The sequence below is a fragment of the Aedes albopictus genome, chromosome 1 (assembly GCF_035046485.1).
Source record: "Aedes albopictus strain Foshan chromosome 1, AalbF5, whole genome shotgun sequence".
NCBI classification, from domain to species: Eukaryota; Metazoa; Arthropoda; class Insecta; order Diptera; family Culicidae; genus Aedes; species Aedes albopictus.
In genome coordinates, this window is record NC_085136.1 from 81,879,580 (window position 1) to 81,896,960 (window position 17,381).

The 17,381-nt window shown below is 45.4% G+C and overlaps 1 protein-coding gene across 1 annotated transcript; it reads left to right on the plus strand.

Annotated features, from left to right (window-relative positions):
* Nucleotides 1–2,049: 2,049 nt before the first annotated feature.
* LOC134288672 (uncharacterized) lies at nt 2,050–3,761 on the plus strand. The gene is made up of 3 exons (XM_062854210.1): nt 2,050–2,785; nt 2,862–3,543; nt 3,608–3,761. The coding sequence occupies exons 1-3, from the start codon at nt 2,050–2,052 to the stop codon at nt 3,759–3,761; spliced, it is 1,572 nt and encodes a 523-aa protein (XP_062710194.1).
* The last annotated feature ends 13,620 nt before the right edge of the window (nt 3,762–17,381 follow it).

Sequence of the window (17,381 nt, forward strand, 5' to 3'; positions counted from 1 at the left end):
AACCATTCGATTGCCCACGATAATATCATCCTCGGGTCATTAGACGCGTCGTGTGTGATTTAGTGCCAGTTTCTAAGGTGGTCACCGGCGAGGATATGCGAAATCACGGAAATAAGAGTGCCACGTGACTACCCGCCTGATTTGCCCCCGTCGTTCGATTCCATGCGCAGCGATTGAAGTTTCTGTTCCGTGGATGCACCGTTGTGGATTGACCCGTAACTAGAAGTGTCTAGAGAATCCCGCCCCGACAATACCCGGTGAGTCACCCGTTGCCCATCATTTGGTGCCGTGACCAGGATACTGGTTCCCCGTCCCCGGCTACACAACGTAACCTCGAACGAGCCGCTGTGAGGCTTCCCGTCACACTCATTGTGCAGTAGACTGGTCCAAAGTTTATACTGTGGAAGTTGCTGAGAGATCCAGAAAATATAAATACAAGGCCTCCTGAGATTGGAGGTACCAGGTTAGTACCTTTCCAATCGAATAACCCCCTTCTTGCGGTACTTCTGGTTCTGTTTCGACCGTTTTAGTGTGCGACTGGATCACAGCCCGTTGCAGGACTTCAGCATCGGTTCTTTTCCGGAATTTCATCAAAGTATTACCGGATTACCCCTGCGCTTCATTGTCCCTGTTATTTTGATCAAATACAAGGCCTCCTGAGATTGGAGGTACCAGGTGAGTACCATTCCAATCGGATTATTTCCCCGTTTGCGGTACTTCCTGGGTCCTTTCTAACCGTTTTAGCCCTACTGCGTTGGAGTAAGCGGGAAAGATGCCCGACGAGAAGCGGTTGAAGGCGAAAGAGACGAAGCGGAAGAACTTTCTCGAGGCGCTGAAGCAATTGGACGCATTCGTCAAGAATTACGATCCCGATCAACATCAACACGAAGTTCCCCATCGTTTGGAGCGCTTGGAGAAGGTTTGGTGGGCATACGAAATCGTTCAGGAAGAGTACCAGGAGATGGATGACTCCGAAGAATTCGTCCAGAAAAATTTGGAGCTACGCGGAACTGTGGAGGAACTCTATTTCCGTGTGAAGGCTGGATTATCGTCGAAGTTACCACCCCCGCCAAACCCCACTGCCGCTGTTGCCCCCGCTGCCCCTGCTGCTCAACCAACTTTGGCCAATACGAGCCTTGTTGAAGCACCCTAAGATCCCGAACAACAACGTCGAAGCCCTGCACAAAATCGTCGACGAATTTCAGCGTCAAACAAAGGTCCTGGAACAGCTAGGCGAACCAGTTGACCAGTTCAGCTCGATCCTCATTGAATTGCTGGAAGACAAGCTGGACGATGCGTCGCTTGGGAGGAATCCATCGCGACGAACGTTCACCCAACATACAACGAGATGGTCGATTTTTTGCAGCAACTCGCCCCTATACTGGAGACCATTTCGATCAATCGCCCGCAGAACAATGCTTCCAAGTCGTTTAGCCACCCGTCAGCCCAGAAGAAGCAGAGCCAGCCGAGATTGAGCTCCAACGCTGCCACCGAAGTTTCATCGAAATCCTTCCCGACGTGCCCTGCGTGTGAGAAACAGAGGCACTTAATTTTCGATTGTACCGTTTTCAACGGCCTCGATCCCAAAGGCCGCATGAAAGTGGTAACGGAGAAGAAGCTGTGCAGTAACTGCATCCGCAGTGACCTATTTCGCTCCCAACTGCCGCTCAAAGTTCAGCTGCAAGCACTGTTCGAGACGTCATCACTCCATGATTCATCCCGGACCGGCAGAGATGGAGAAATCCGCTCCCGAAGCAGGAAGCGACAATTCTTCGCCTGGTCCATCCAGCGTGGTGACAGCTGTTGCCGCAGTCCCGACACCCGAGGTCGTCTCCAGCGTTAAATCGGCCAATGCCAGCGTATTGTTGACCACAGTGGTGCTCATAGTTGTCGATGTCTACGGACAAGAACACGTAGCCCGTGCCCTGTTGGATACAGGATCCCAACCTAACGCAATCAGCGAACGCCTGTGTCAGCTGCTCCACCTTCCTCGGAAAACTGTTAACGTTCCAGTAGCTGGAGTTGACAGCACTGTTACGAACGCCAAGCATGAAGTCCGAGCAGAAATCAGGGCCCGTGTCGTCATCTTCTCGGAATCCTTGGAATTCCTGGTACTCCGGAGATTTACGAGTGATACACCTTCAGTTCTCCACCTCCCGGTGGAACATCCCCGAAAACTTCGCCCTCGCCGATCCCGACTTCAACACTTGCAGAAAGGTGGATATGATCATCGGCGCTGCGCATTTCTATTCGTTCCTCCGAGATGGACGTTTCCGCCTGATCGACAAAGGTCCCTTACTGGTTGAAACGGTATTTGGCTGGATAGTTTCTGGCAAATTTGAAAACCCAGCAGAATGCAGCAATCGACTCGCCGTAACTTGTCATGTGGCGACAGTTACCTCCGTGAGCGAGCAACTCGAACGTTTTTGGCGCATCGAGCAGCTAAATGGATCGGACTATTCCGTTGATGAGCAGAAGTGCGAGCATTACTATCGCGAAACAGTTTCTCGTGACCCGAGCGGTCGATACGTCGTCCGAATACCGAAGCACCCCGAGCACGACCGAATGCTAGGATCTTCGAAGTTGTCTGCTGTTCGTAGGCTGAAGTGGTTAGAGCTGAAACTGGCGAAGGGCGAAAATATGAGGATTCAATACCTTGATTTCCTCCGCGAATACGTCACTCTCGGCCACATGACTCCAGTTCCCGATGATGAAAAGTGTAGTTCGAACGTTTTTTTATCTCCCGCACCACCTCGTACTGAAGGAGTCGAGCAGCACCACGAAGGTGAGAGTTGTATTGGACGGCTCCGCCAAGACAAGTTCCAGATACTCCCTCAACGATTCCTTGCTTGCTGGACCAGTCGTACAGGACGAACTTCTTAGCCTCATCCTCCGATTTCAAAAGTTTCCGGTTGCATTGGTGTCGGACATCGAAAAAATGTACCGCCAAGTCTCGATGAATCCCGCAGATCGCCCTCTCCAGAGAATTCTATGGCGGCTCGACGCTTCTGAGCCAATTCAGACGTATGAGTTGGGTACCGTCACTTACGGCCTCGCCCCGTGCTCCTTCCTCGCCACCCGTACGCTTTTGCAGCTGGTTGAAGATGAAGGCACCCCGTTCCAGAAAGCTAGCACGGCCATCAAGAAGAACGATTACGTGGACGACCTCATCTCTGGACACAACAGCATCGAAGAAGCCATCGAACTCCGTGAAGAACTGGACTGTCTTCTGCAGAAAGGTGGTTGCCGTTTCCGAAAGTGGTGCTCCAATTCCCTTCCAGTTCTGGCTAGCCTACCTCCCGAGTTACGCTGGACGCAATCGTCTTTGAAGTTCGATCCCGAAGAAAGCATCAAAACACTCGGAATACGATGGGAACCGGAAGCAGATCTTTTCCGCTTCGACGATTCCGTTACGACCCAGAACAAACCACCGACCAAGCGCACCATACTCTCCACGATCGCTCAGCTTTACGACCCTCTTGGCCTGATCTCTCCCGTCGTCGTTCAGACAAAAATTCTAATGCAGAACCTCTGGCTGTTGGCGTTGGATTGGGATGACGAAGTTTCTCCAGATCTCCAACAAAAATGGGCTCAATTTTGTGAACAGCTTCCCATCCTCTCCAATTTCCGCATCGAAAGGTTTGCTTTCGCCCCTGGATTCCAATCTGCGGAACTCCATTGCTTCGCAGTTGCGTCCGAGGTCGCATATGGTGCCTGCATATACGTTCGCTCTGTTGCCGCTGATGGACAAGTCCAAGTGAGTCTCCTGGCTTCAAAGTCTAAAGTGGCTCCACTAAAGCTGCTTAGTATCCCGCGTCTTGAGTTGTGCGCAGAAGCGGAAACGAAATCTGCAAACAAGCGTTAGATTGGAACCCAGTAGGACATCGCAGCAGAGTCAGGCCCAGAGGCTCACGGCGACGCAGCCTCAACAAGGAAATAAAGAAAGTCGACAGAAATATGACCTGGTCACTGGTCAAAGCGATGGCTGGCAATTGCCTAGGAGATCTTTCAATTGGGTCCTCTGCAACACCATGGGTGCTCAGGACTGAAAGGAAGTAAGTTAAGGGCGTTCCGACAGGTTTCGTTGGTATTTCAGAGGAATTACGGGGATTTGAAGGGCGTATAAAGGGGGTTTCATGGACGTTTCAAGGGGCTTAAGCGGCGATCTTGGGAGGGGGAGGTATCAGGAGCCTTTAAAATGCGTTACGAGGTGGTTCAAGGGAGTTTCAAGGCATTTCAGAGCCATTTTTGAGAGCTTCAGAAGGTTTCAGGAACATTTCAAAGGCGTTTCGAGAGGTTTTATGGGCGTTTGAAGAGGTTTGCAGGGGCATTTCAGGGGTTTTTTGGAGCCAAGGGCATTACAAAATGATTACGGGGATGTAGCGGGCGTTTCAATGGGATTGTGAAAGTTTCAAGGGCGTTTCGTGGTATGCCAGGAACGCTGCAAGAGTTTTCAAGGTCGTTTCAGGGTGTTTCATGGGGTTTCAGGGGCATATAAAATGGATTACGCGTCCATGACACCTTATGGTATCCCCCCTGAAAGGCCTATGACACCCCTGACAGCAGCCAGGTAGGTAATAGCACGCACAACAGTAAGGACAATTCCTAAAGAAATCCTCAGAGAAATTTTGTAGAGGAGTTGCTTGAAATAAATTTGGAGATATCTCTGTGTAAGAACCCCTAAAGAAACCTCTGCAAATCCCAAAAGACATCACTAAACAAATCCTCGGTGGAATCTCCGTTAGGATTCCAGATGAAATTCCTGAAGAAATCCATGGAGGGATTTCTGGAAATAGTTCTGACGGAATCACAAGAGAAATTATTGAAACAATAGCAAGAAGGAATGCAAAGAGTAAATTCTGAAGAGATCGCAAGAGGAACACCAGAAAAACCAGGAAAAAAATTTTTTTCAAGATATCCCAATTAGGATCTTCGGTGAATTTTATAATGTCTTGCCCCTATTCATTGGGTTTATGTTAAAAAAAAAAACACGTCATGAACTTTTCTAAGACAGTCGTATTACATCCAAGAATTTGCATTTATATACACGTGAAGTAATTGTGATCTGTTGATGTTATTTCTTCTTAAGGCATATGTTTTGAAGCTTCCCACAACTGTTATTATTTTGTGTTCCACGGATGGTCAAGGCTGTTCCAAAACTTCATGAAATGAAGGTACAGAATCTACAAGCGGAACTAGTGTTCTACGAATAGAGTAATCAGACGCCACAGACTAATGACCCTTCTTACAAGTAAATGGAATGTTGTATTGAACTTAGATGGTACAGGTCTTCCAAGAACTCCATGGGATATAAGCATTTGAAAATTCTGATCTTTGGATTTACACTATTCAAATTGTTATACATTTGTAATCTTTGCATTTCAACTGATTGAAGAATGTAGAAATATCCTAAATGTAATTGCAAGCTGTCAAAACACTGATCTTTAGAAATTTTAGAAATTTTAGAAATTTAGAAACATTTTATCAATTTAACAGTTTTAACAGCATTAAATTACAAGGGCATTGCATACTTTTAGGAGTTTATCTTGCGAGGCTTGCAAGTCATCCGGAAAGTCGCCGGCTAAGAATGAGACTACTAATCCCAATTCAAGGTGTCAAACGACCCGTGCCGAGGAATGAGTGATCTAAAGCAAGGACCTTAATACGGCCCTGTTGAGACTTTGAAAGTCGATGGACGGTGCCAAGCAAGATCACGAGAGACTCGTGAAAACTGCAGCAGCAGCTGAACCGGCGAAAGCAAAGGTTACGAAGTCTACCCAGACGAAAGCCTTCGCTTTCGCAGGAAATCCACAAGGTGTGGCGGATGCGACAGATTTTGATAAGCACTCATAGTAGTGGGTGAGGCAGCCATCAGGTGAGGAGCTGTCTGGCGATGTTCGCAAGACTAGGTGGATGCTAACCCCGAAGGTCGACAGTAATGCCGGCAAGTCGGACCCCATCCAGGCGTCCCGGAAAGCTGGGAAGGGTGGGCCTGAAGCGGCTGACCCATCCCGAATGAAAGGGAACAGGGGGTTGCGATCGTTGTTAGGCTTTCAGAAACCACAGAGTAGGGCGAACCAAGAGGAGAACCCCCTTGGAAGAAAGTCGAGCGGAAGAGGAAGAAGAAAAAAACCGCAAGTCGAGGAGAACAGGGACGCCAACCCCAAAGGGCGTAGAAGAGTAGGTGCCAAGCACGTGAAAGGCGACGCGCTCGTCCTCAACAGTCTAAGTACTCGGACGTATTGAAGCTGATGCGAAGCGGTGCCAAGCACCTGGATCTAGGGCATCTTAGTGCTCAAGCGCGACAAGGAGTGAAAGGGCGCCGCCTACGAAAGTCTGGTGGAAGAGGTCCTTGGCAAAGGGGTCGAGATGAGGGCTCTTACAGCGGAGGTGACTCTGATGGTGAAGAACCTAGACGAGATCATTGATGCGGAAGAGCTCGTCAGGCATCGGCAAGCCTCGTTGGATAAACGTATGACTCGTGCTGAAATAATCAACTTTTTGCAACTTGTTACATAAGTAACTATTATCTGCTGTTTATAAACAAAAAAAAAAATACTTTTATCTGTAGTACAAAACAGTGGGCTTTTAAAACCCATTTCTGATTCTAGCGATGGCCTTGAACATAGGCATATAAATGAAATGTATATGTAGATATAAGGGTTTTAATAGATAGAAAGATACAAATTTGGAAGAGAGGGACGGGCCTATAGGACAAAAACCGATTATAACTTTTCGTTTTGAAAATGAATGTTTTCAAAAACAAGTTATCATCACAGAAGCCCTGGTTGTTCAAAAATCCTTATTTGCACTTACGAGTAAATGCTTTCATTATTACATGATCTGTAGGGTGCTTGAGTCATCTTTTACTCATAGAATCTACCATGGCTCACCCAGGAAATCATTCCAAGGTCTGCATCTCTTCTCCATTTTTGATAGCACATTGCCCATCTATGCATTGAATCGTACCGATATTCGATACCAGTGCAAACTCTGCACAATAAAGATACTCTTGCTATTGCAGCAGCTAATCAAAGCAAGCCACCATAGAGTAGAGTGTCTGTTTTGTATCGAACACGTTCGCATGCAGAACTTCAGCCATCGTCTCCGTCGTCGTCGTCGCCGTCGTTCCCTCAAAAGAAACGCTCGATAAATTTCCACTGCTTCCGGTTTCGGTTTTTTTTATTTCATGGCTTGGCATCAAGTTTCCCTCCATCGAACCAAACCAAATAGAACCAAGAAGGAGCGTTGCACATAGATACAACCACTGCCACGGTAGGCGCCCAGCCAAGTTGGAACTGCATCGCTAAAACGTTTCCGCCTTTTTTGGACCGTCGCGACTGACTGGTGGCGGCGGCCCGCGAGAAAGACTTCGATTCCGACAACGACGACCGACGTACGGCCAATTCAGTTCACTTGTTATGCAACGGAATCGAGAGCGAAAAAGACATATGTGACGATGCCGTGGCATTCGGCCATAATGCCGCTGTTGTTCGTACGGGGCAGGAATTCCCCATCGCCATCCAACCAACTCTTATGGGTTAGTGTAGAATCCTCGATGCATGCAATTCATGGAACCAGTAAAGGTAAGGCTATGCGGTATCTCCTGGGAGAATGGCTCAACATTTTGATTCTCCGCTTTAATTGACCTTGGGCTAGTCACGTCGCAAGAATGCCTGAAGAACGAAAGGTTTATTGCACTTAAGCATAACCTGAGGACACTTTATACCCAAAATGAGCCTTAGCGATTGTCCAAGGACCAGCAATAGTGTAACAGGATTCGGTATGTATTCAACCGAACGAGTACCGTAAACTGGGGTGTAGTTGATCAGTGGGGTGAACCTGATCGATCAATTACCCGCGAATATGGACTTTCAAGGAACTTACCATTCCATTTTAATGTAACGTCATTGGCATGCGAATGGTTAAAATATAATTGTTGCTACCTTGAAAGTCTATATCCGCGGATAATTTAATAATCAAATTCACCCCACTGATCAACTACACCCCAGTTTACGGTAACCGATTCAACAGAACTTTGCTTCAAATCACCGTTGATAAAATCTCTCGCTGCATCGCACACCCTTAGCCGAAAAGTTTGTACCTGCTGCAGCCACCCACCCAAGCCTCACGCGGCGTGAATCGCTCTCGGTAAAAGTGCTTTAATGGAGGTAATAAAACGGTGCTTTCTTATCGCCATTTCGGGCTGCATATTTTCAGTGCCATCCTCACTCCGTTGGCGTTGGTTGATCCACTAACTCCACATACGCGGGCTGGCCAGAGGAATCCCTTTTTTGTCGCTTCCGTGAATGGCCGTGTATCGCTCGTTCGCCCGGTAGGTGGCCACCTTCCATGCATGGCAAGGTGCGAGGTGTATGATAATAGCACTGTAAGGGCCCATATAGCCGAGGCAGTAAACGCACGGGTATTCAGCATGACCATGCTGAGGGTGACGGGTTCGATTCCCGGTCGGTCCAGGATCTTTTCGTAAAGGAAATTTCCTTGACTTCCTTGGGCATAGAGTATCTTCGTGCCTGCCACACGATATACGCATGCAAAATGGTCATTGGCAGAGGAAGCTCTCAGTTAATAACTGTGGAAGTGCTCATAGAACACTAAACTGGGAAGCAGGCTTTGTCCCAAATGAGGACGTTACGCCAAGAAGAGAGAGAGATGTGGCTGTCTACAGACAGGGCGCTATTGACGACGACGACGACGACGGTGTGTCGGTGAAGGTCTTCTGGGCTGTTCCCAACCGGAAGGAGATTGTAGGCGGGGATCTACGTTTTGCCATCCACAGCAAAAAATGTGTTCACGGTTTAGCTTATCTTTGGGGAAAATCAAACATGGAAGAAGGATATCAAGCTATTTATGCCCTTCAAATGGGAAGATCTATAATGGCGCCATTGAATTACTGTCTTTCAATAAAGGTTGTATTTTGGATATGTACAAGAATTCATTTACATATTGAATGTTACATTATAACTAGAATAAAACTGAATCAACAATTCTTCGCCACAACAATCGGTTCGTGGATGCAGCCCTCCATCCTCGGCCGCATCTCAAATTATCCAGATCCTTTTACACCTACCTACCTACCTTGCACGCTACTCCTTGTGCCATCCAGATTTATTGTGAACACTAGAATTGTTTTCCGGCTTTCTCACAACATGCCCTGCCCAACGTATCCTTCCAGCTTGTGTGACCTTCCGGAAGAGTGTAGCGAGCTCGTGGTTCATTCTTTGCCCCCACACAGCGCTCTCCTACACACCGCCAAAGATGGTCTTAAGCACCCGACGACGCTCGAATACTGAGAGTGTTCAGTTCGCGCTTAACTTCCAAGCATAGCAGTTTTGTTCTATGTTGGAAGCCGCACGCAAGCTATTATCATTTTTTGCCTTTCTCGTACACCAAGGTGTACCGAAAGGCTTTATGTTCACTCCAAAAATGAAATCTCGATAGAACCCCCGGAGGACCAAGTCTTATATACCAATCGACTCAGCTCGACGAGTTGAAATGATGTCTGTGTGTGTGTATGTGTGTGTGTATGTATGTATGTGTGTGTGTGCGTGTGTATGTGTGTATGTGTACAAAAATGTCACCTCACTTTTGGATAGTAAATATCATCCGATTTCAACGCTTTATGTTTCAATCGACGCGGAATATTGTCCCATTGTTTCCTATTGAAAATGGTTTGAATCGGTCCAGTCGTTCCGGAGTTATGGCCATTTAGGTGTTCCGGACCGGTACCTCAGGAAAGGGCCAGATATGAAATTGCAACAAACCCATGCATGCGACCCATCAAACCACGGCATTTTCGATTATCTGATGAACGGTAAGCAGGAAAATAGTCGCAGACTATATCTGAACCGGTAGTGTTCCGGAACCGGTTTCAAGTGTCCCGCCGAAAGTGGCCAAATATAAAAGTGAAACAAACCCATGTATGCGACACATATAATCACCGCTTTTTCTGTAACCTGATGAGAGATAAACAGGAAAATAGTCTCTGACCATATCTGATCTGGTAGTGTTCCGGAACCGGTTCCGGGTATCCCGCCGGAAGTGGCCAAATATAAAAGTGAACCAAACACATGCATGCGACACATCAAATCGCAGCTTTTTCTATAACCTGATGAACGGTAAATAGGAAAATAGTCGTGCACTATATCTAAACCGGTAGCATCCCGAAACCAGTTCCTGATGTCCCGCCGGAAGTGGCCTAATTCATACATGCGACACATCAAATCGTAGCCTTTTCGAAAACTTGTATGGTCAGCAAAAGAAAATAAGCAAAGCCCACATTAGAAAATACTGACACGGTGTGTTGTGTAGAACAACTTTATAATAAAAAAATAAGTAAGTCTGAAATTTTGCCCAGTGATACTTTGGGCCATTCCCTTCAATTTGCTGGGTCGGTTGAAAACATCTATCGAGGGGTCTAGAACAAAATTTTTTTTTGAAGGTTTTTCATGCAAAAACAGTTAAAAGCGCATATTGTAAATTATTGCATCTCCTACAAACATTCACAACTTTTTTGTCTTTGAGGATAGAACCATAAAATTTTCAGGCGTTTCGAAGTAGTATGCGTAGATGACTGTGTGAAAATTTCATTAAAATATGTTAAATGGTTTTCAAATAATAGAAAAACTATCAAACGCATTCTAAAACACTAAGCTTAGTAGCAAAAGTCCAACAAAATATCTATATTTTTTATATAATAATAAATGAAAAATTTTTAATTCTAAGCACCTTGAGTCATTATGATGGCGGTATGTACTGTGAAAATTTGTTTTTCAAATAATGAACAATTCCATAGTCAAATACATGAAAGGAAAACACACACATTGCATTATGTAGCTTTTGACTAAAGTATTAATTATTTATCTCAAAAACGCGGTTTTGCGTATACATGTTCATTTTTTCCATTTTTTTAAATGATTAAGGTCTTATCTAAGTATCAGATTGCAAGCGAAAGGCTTTAGGAGAGCGTGGCTCAATAATTTGGTTTACAAAAAAACTGTTTGTTATTTTTTTCGACAGATATAGATTTATGTTGAAAATATTCTACTAGTCAACGACGCCCTAACAATGATCAATCACTCTTCCTCATGCTTGGAGGAAACCACAGAAAATATTTTTGAGACATCATATGCAAATTGATAAGACTATTTAAACCATTGTTATCAAATTGTTTTTCCTTGGCTTTATGCTGAACAGCCTAATTTTCATGCCTAATGTAGAAACATTTTCAATAAGTACTCCGTTCTTTTAACTCTTCTTTCAGAACTTATTATCAGTTATTTGTTAATAAATGGTGGCATAAGTAATAAGCATCATATTGCTATTAAATTTAAAGACAACCCTAAGTTTAGGTCCAACAGCTATGTCAAATATCGTGGAATAATCTGGAAACTATGTTTAGTACCGGAAACTATGTTTAGTAGTGCCCTTGATCGAATATTGCCCAGCTGAATTCTGTTTTGATTTCAGTTCTCGTTATTGTGTCCTGTCTTGGTTTAATGTGGACTCATACCCACAACTTCAATGTTATTATGAGGTTTTTAACAGAGTTAACTTGTTTTTATTCATTGAATAAGGTGAAATACTATTTAATTTTGAGCTTGTAAACATTAATTCCAAAATAATGAAGTTTCTATACTTTTTCTTCGAAACAGAGACGTTTCCCAATCCTCGAGTGCTTTTCTTGGCTTACCAAATAACATTCAAGTATTTTCTTTAGGGAAGGCCGACATGCTCAGCAATCATGACAATTGTGTTTATTATAGGATCCGTAATAGAGGCATACTACTTGTACTTGTGAACATGTATACGCAAAACCTCGTTCTTGAAATAAATAATTATTACTTTAGTAAAAAGCTACATAATGACAGTGTGTGTTTTCCTTTCATGTATGTCTGTTCATCATTTGAAAAACAAGTTTTCACAGTACTTCCATCATAATGACTCAAGGTGTTTAGATTAAAATATGTTTCATGTATTATTGTATAAAAAAATATAGATATTTTGTTGATCGTTTGCTACTAAACTTAGTATTTTAGAATGCGTTTGATAGTTTTGCTATTACTTGAAAACCATTCACCATATTTCAATGAAATTTTCACACAGTCATCTACGCATACTACTTCGAAACGCCTAAAAAATGTATGGTTCTATCTTCAGAGACAAAAAAGTTGTGACTATTTGTAGGAGATGCAATAATTTACAATAATCGCTTTTAACTGTTTTTGCATGAAAAACCTTCAAAAAAAATTTTTGTTCTAGACCCCCCGATGGATGTTTTCAACCGACCCAGCAAATTGAAGGGAATGGCCCAAAGTATCACTGGGCAAAATTTCAGACTTACTTATTTTTTTGTTTTAAAGTTGCTCTATAAACACACCGTGCTGATAGTGTTCCGGAATCGGTTCAATGTGTCTCGCTGAAAGTGGCCGAATGCAAAAAAAAAACAAAAATTCGCGACACATCAAATGGCATTTAGAGTATCCTGATGAACGGTTATATAGAATAAATATCTCAGATCATGCTTGGGAGAACTAGTAGTGTCCCGGAATCGGTTCCCGGTGTCCCTCCGGATGTGGTCAAATGTAAAAGGGAACCAACCTCCATGCATGCGCTTCATCAAATCGCGGTTTTTTTTCGATAAGCTAATGAACGGTTATTAAGAAAATTAGCTGGGATTACGTAAGAGACCACCGCTAGTGTTCCACAACCAGGTTTCAAGTGTCCCGCCGGAATTGGTCAAATGTAAAAATGAACCATGTAAATTTTCCGGAACCGGTTAAGAGACATATATAAAAGTGAATCAAACCCATGCTTGCGGTATATCAAATCGCTTTTTTGTAAGTAACCTGATGCATGGATAATAAGAAAATAGGCACAGTCCATAGAAGTTACCACCGGTAGTGTTTTTTATTCCGGGTAACCTGATTAACAGTTTTCATAAGTTCAGACCACATTTAAATATACCGGTAATGTTCCGGAATCATTTCCGGGGGTCTCATAAGCAATACAAAATAGACTGAGACTACATAAGATGCTACCGGTGGTGTTGCAGAAGCAGCGTTGGGTGCTTCAGCGGAATTACGAAAGTGAACTAAATCAATGCAAGCGATGGATATGTGTAAGCAGGGATGAGAAATGTACTGGAAAAAACGGTTACCGGCTGTACATTTGACATTTTTCCACACGATCATCATAGATCCAGCCAAATTCAAACTGTTCGAAAAATAAATGTCATAACATTTTTTTCCTGCAGCCTTCTTCCTCGAAACGGTTTCCAAGCGCGAGAGCGCCAGTACTCGAGCACAACGACGACAAAAATTTCTGTCTCTCCCGTTTTCGCATTTTTCTGCGTTTCAAACCGCTTTCAGACAAACTTCTTTACATGCATCACAAAGCTAGGAGTGTGCTCTAGCTATTTGTGCAAATCGATTTAAATTATTTATTAAAACAAGTGAGGTATTAGTAGTTGAAAATATTTGACATTTTTCGCAATCACCCGCCTCAGCATGACTGCTCATAAATGTTTTCGTGGGGATGCGAAAACCATCAAGCGTCTGCTTGACTGCCGTCGGCGCGGTGTCTGATGGTATTGGTGCTGCCGTTGTTTTGTTTTTATTTTACTGTCGGTATCGATGAACGGAAAAGAGAAAAAAGTATTTTTGCCATCCCAGTGTGTAAGAGAACCAAAAACCTAAAAAAAACTAAAGCGATCTCGTTAAATCACACAATTTTTTATTCCTGAGACGTAAATTTACAGTAGGATGGGTCTACGTTGTATGGAAAAATTAAAATTTAAGCGCATCAGCCCCGAACATTCTTTTAAATCTTTATTTGCGTCTTAAATTACTGCGCAAAATTTTGATGCGACTGGAGGGCGAGCACTGTAATGTTGTTTGTATTTGAATGTGATATAGCATTGGCAATTCAAATTACTACATTACAAATTTCACATGGAACTTGTAACCAATGATAATAAAATATAGCATTAAGTGTGCAGATTAAACTTTGTCAAAGTGATCTGTGAAAAAGTTAAATCCTGGCTAGTAGTTGTCATCTTGGTATGGATCAGCCTCCAGTGAAGGTGGTCAAGCAGTCAACTCTGATACTTTCGGCTCTGCCCATACGTTGAACATAACGTCGGAATAAGTGCCCCAATTCGATGATGATCTTGAATTTCTAAATAAAGTATTCTCATGATTCAGAAATTCGTAGGTGGTACAAACCCAGATCGCCGTTATGAGCATTTCCTCCTTCTCGTCCGTTACCAAAGCACAGAGATTTGGGGCTGATCACTGACTCTAAGGCAAGATTGATTGTGTCGACGGAAAGATTATGAGTACATATTCGACGAGAAAGGCACTATCACCACTAGGTGGATTAATCTGGGTTTTTTTTTGCATTTCCGATATCGTAAGACCCCGTTTCGCGTTCCATGTTACAGTACACGTTGTGTCGCGGGTTCCGCCGCGATAACCCGAGCAGAGTGGAATATCAAATTAATAACTACGATATCACAAAACCTGTTTTTATATCTTGTTGTGTTATTATTGAATTATCAAGGTATTTCGTTTCCATAACATGTTTTGTTGGACAATATTATTTTGTTATGACCAAGCTATTGGTATATAGCAATTGAATAACATTTCAATATTACATTTTGTAGTAGAGCAAGTTTTTTTTTCTTCTAAACCATAGGGGGATAATCTGCAAACAGACACCCTAACAGGAAGGTTAGGGTAGTGTGGGGCTGAGGCCGTCTTCTACTACAATAGTAGAAGCCAGGACTACTCTCTCCTCGACCCACTAAACACATTCCTATGGTCGCCAAACCCTACGTCTCTCCGGAACCACCAAGAAGGTATTGCTTCAGAGAGGGGCTAGTGCATATTGCACCCTCAAGGTTAGCTGCGTAGCCTGCAGCAACGAACATCGATGACTCGCTTTGGAGAGTCCATCACGGTAACATGCTGGCGCTTAGCCAGTTTCCCGAGTGATCCTCACCACTCCCTTTGTCCTCGGAAGGTGGGCAGGGTCAACCCCGCCCGCGCCCTACTGCTGAGCGGACATCAAGAACTGATGCCCACATGCAACCCGATCTGACCTGCCCGTAAGGAAGGGTATCACTACCCTTCAGGCCCTATCAGATGCATCCGTAGGTTGAAGACAGCAGGGTCTCACCTACCCCGACCCTTGCCGGGGACCCCTTTCCAACCACGGGCTCGGATCCAACCCAGTAGGCCGACACCACGACAGCACCGCTACCGGGACTTCCTCTCCGCGGCCACTTAATCGCTGTAAGGGTCGATCTCGACCGCAGGGCACCGGTATGACCTACGAAGCCGACTTCGAACCCCTGGATCACCTCTTGCACTGCATCTGGACTAGCCATTCTCCGAGTCCACGCGCCACTTCCTCTGTAGCTCCCAGACGATATGGGTAATAGCCGTTGAAACGGCGTTCCAGCCAAACTCATCCCTACACATCCTCTGGACCAAATTGTCCGGAGTTGTGTCCTCCCCGCATGTGGCAAGCATGCGGTCACGCATTGTGCGAAAACGCGGGCACACGAACAAAACGTGTTCCGCCGTTTCCTCTAAACCATTGCACACTGGGCATTCGGGAGAATCCGCATGCCCGAAACGGTGTAGATACTGTCGGAAGCAACCATGACCTGTAAGGGCCTGTGTCAGGTGGAATGTAACTTCCCCATGGCGCCTATTAATCCAACTATCTACCCTCGGTATCAACCTATGGGTCCACCTTCCTTTGGTGGAACTGTCCCACGCGCGCTGCCATTTGACCATAGAGGCCATCCTGGCAGTCCTGTGTATGCCTCTTGTGCCGCGCATTTCGAAGCACTCCATGTCCTCACTGATAAGAATGCTGATAGGCACCATACCAGTAATGACGCAGAGAGCGTCGTGTGACACGGTACGGTACGCGCTCGCAACCCGCAGGCACATAAGCCTGTAAGTACTTTCCAGCTTCCGTCGGTAGCATTCAGTACTTAACGCGGTGCCCCACGCCGGGCCGCCATACCTAAGTATGGACGTAGCATCACTAGCCAGAAGCTTGCGCTTACTGGCGTACACCGCAGAGCTATTGGGCATCATCCGGGACAGTGCCGCAATAGCTGTGGAGGCTCTTTTACAGGCATAATCGACGTGGCTACCGAAGGTAAGCTTGTCGTCGATCATCACGCCCAAGTGTTTGACAGAGCGCTTAGACATGATAGTGCACTCTCCTACACTGATCTCCGTCTGCTGCGCCGATTGTATGTTGTTAACAACCGTCACCTCTGTCTTGTGGTGAGCCAACTCCAGTTTCCTGGACCGCATCCACGCCTCCACAACCTTGATCGAGTGGTTGGTAGTCAACTTTACCTCCTCGATCGTTTCACCGTAGACTTCGAGTGTAATATCGTCGGCAAATCCGACAATCACCACTTCCACTGGGTACTCTAACCTCAACACCTCGTCGTACATGACATTCCATAACACCGGACCCAGGATGGAACCTTGCGGGACTCCTGAGGTTATGTGAAAGCACTTCCGACCCACCTCCGTGTCGTAAACTAGTACGCGATTCTGAAAGTAACTTCCGAGAATCTTATACAAGTACTCCGGTATCCCAAGACGCGAGAGCGCATCGGCAATAGCAGCCCAACTGGCACTATTAAATGCATTCCTTACATCCAGAGTCACTACCGCGCAAAAGCGAATTCCCCTCCTCTTAGGCTCCAGTGCTTTCTCGGCGGTTTTTGTAACCGACAAGATAGCGTCTACAGTGGACCTCCCCTTCCGGAAGCCATACTGGTTGCTCGAAAGACCATTTACTCCCTCAGTGAACCGCAACATTCTATTGAGGATGATCTTTTCGAGCACCTTCCCCGTCATGTCAATCAAGCATATTGGTCTATATGCCGACGGGTCTCCGGGTGGTTTCCCCGCCTTTAGCAATAGTACCAGGCTCTGCCTCTTCCAAGCTTCTGGGAAAACTCCCTCGTCCAGGCATTTCTGCATAGCAGACCTGAACATCTCGGGAGCCTCTGCAATAGCTACTTTTAAGGCCAGGTTCGGAACTCCGTCCGGACCTGGAGCCTTACCTACGCTAAGGGACTTAGCTATCCCCGCAAGTTCCACATCGGTGACCCTTTTCTCATCGCCAGCCCCAGTCCCCAGCTGTCCTACGAAAGGAGGCCAAGGACTAGGATCATGACGCGGAAAAAGTCCTCCAATGATCCCCTCCAACATCTCTGGAGATTGCTCTGTAGGAGCCATCACACCTCTCGTCTTGGCCATAACGATCCTGTAGGCGTCACCCCACGGGTTCGTATTGGCACTCTGACAGAGACCCTC

What these genes read in the sequence shown, in the direction of transcription:
- LOC134288672 (XM_062854210.1), top strand. Translation starts at nt 2,050, where the DNA reads ATGAAGTCCGAGCAGAAATCAGGGCCCGTGTCGTCATCTTCTCGGAAT. An exon ending in AGTCGAGCAGCACCACGAAG is followed by an intron (nt 2,786 to 2,861) that starts GTGAGAGTTGTA and finishes TTGCTGGACCAG; the next exon opens with TCGTACAGGACGAACTTCTT. An exon ending in CAGAACCTCTGGCTGTTGGC is followed by an intron (nt 3,544 to 3,607) that starts GTTGGATTGGGA and finishes TTTTGTGAACAG; the next exon opens with CTTCCCATCCTCTCCAATTT.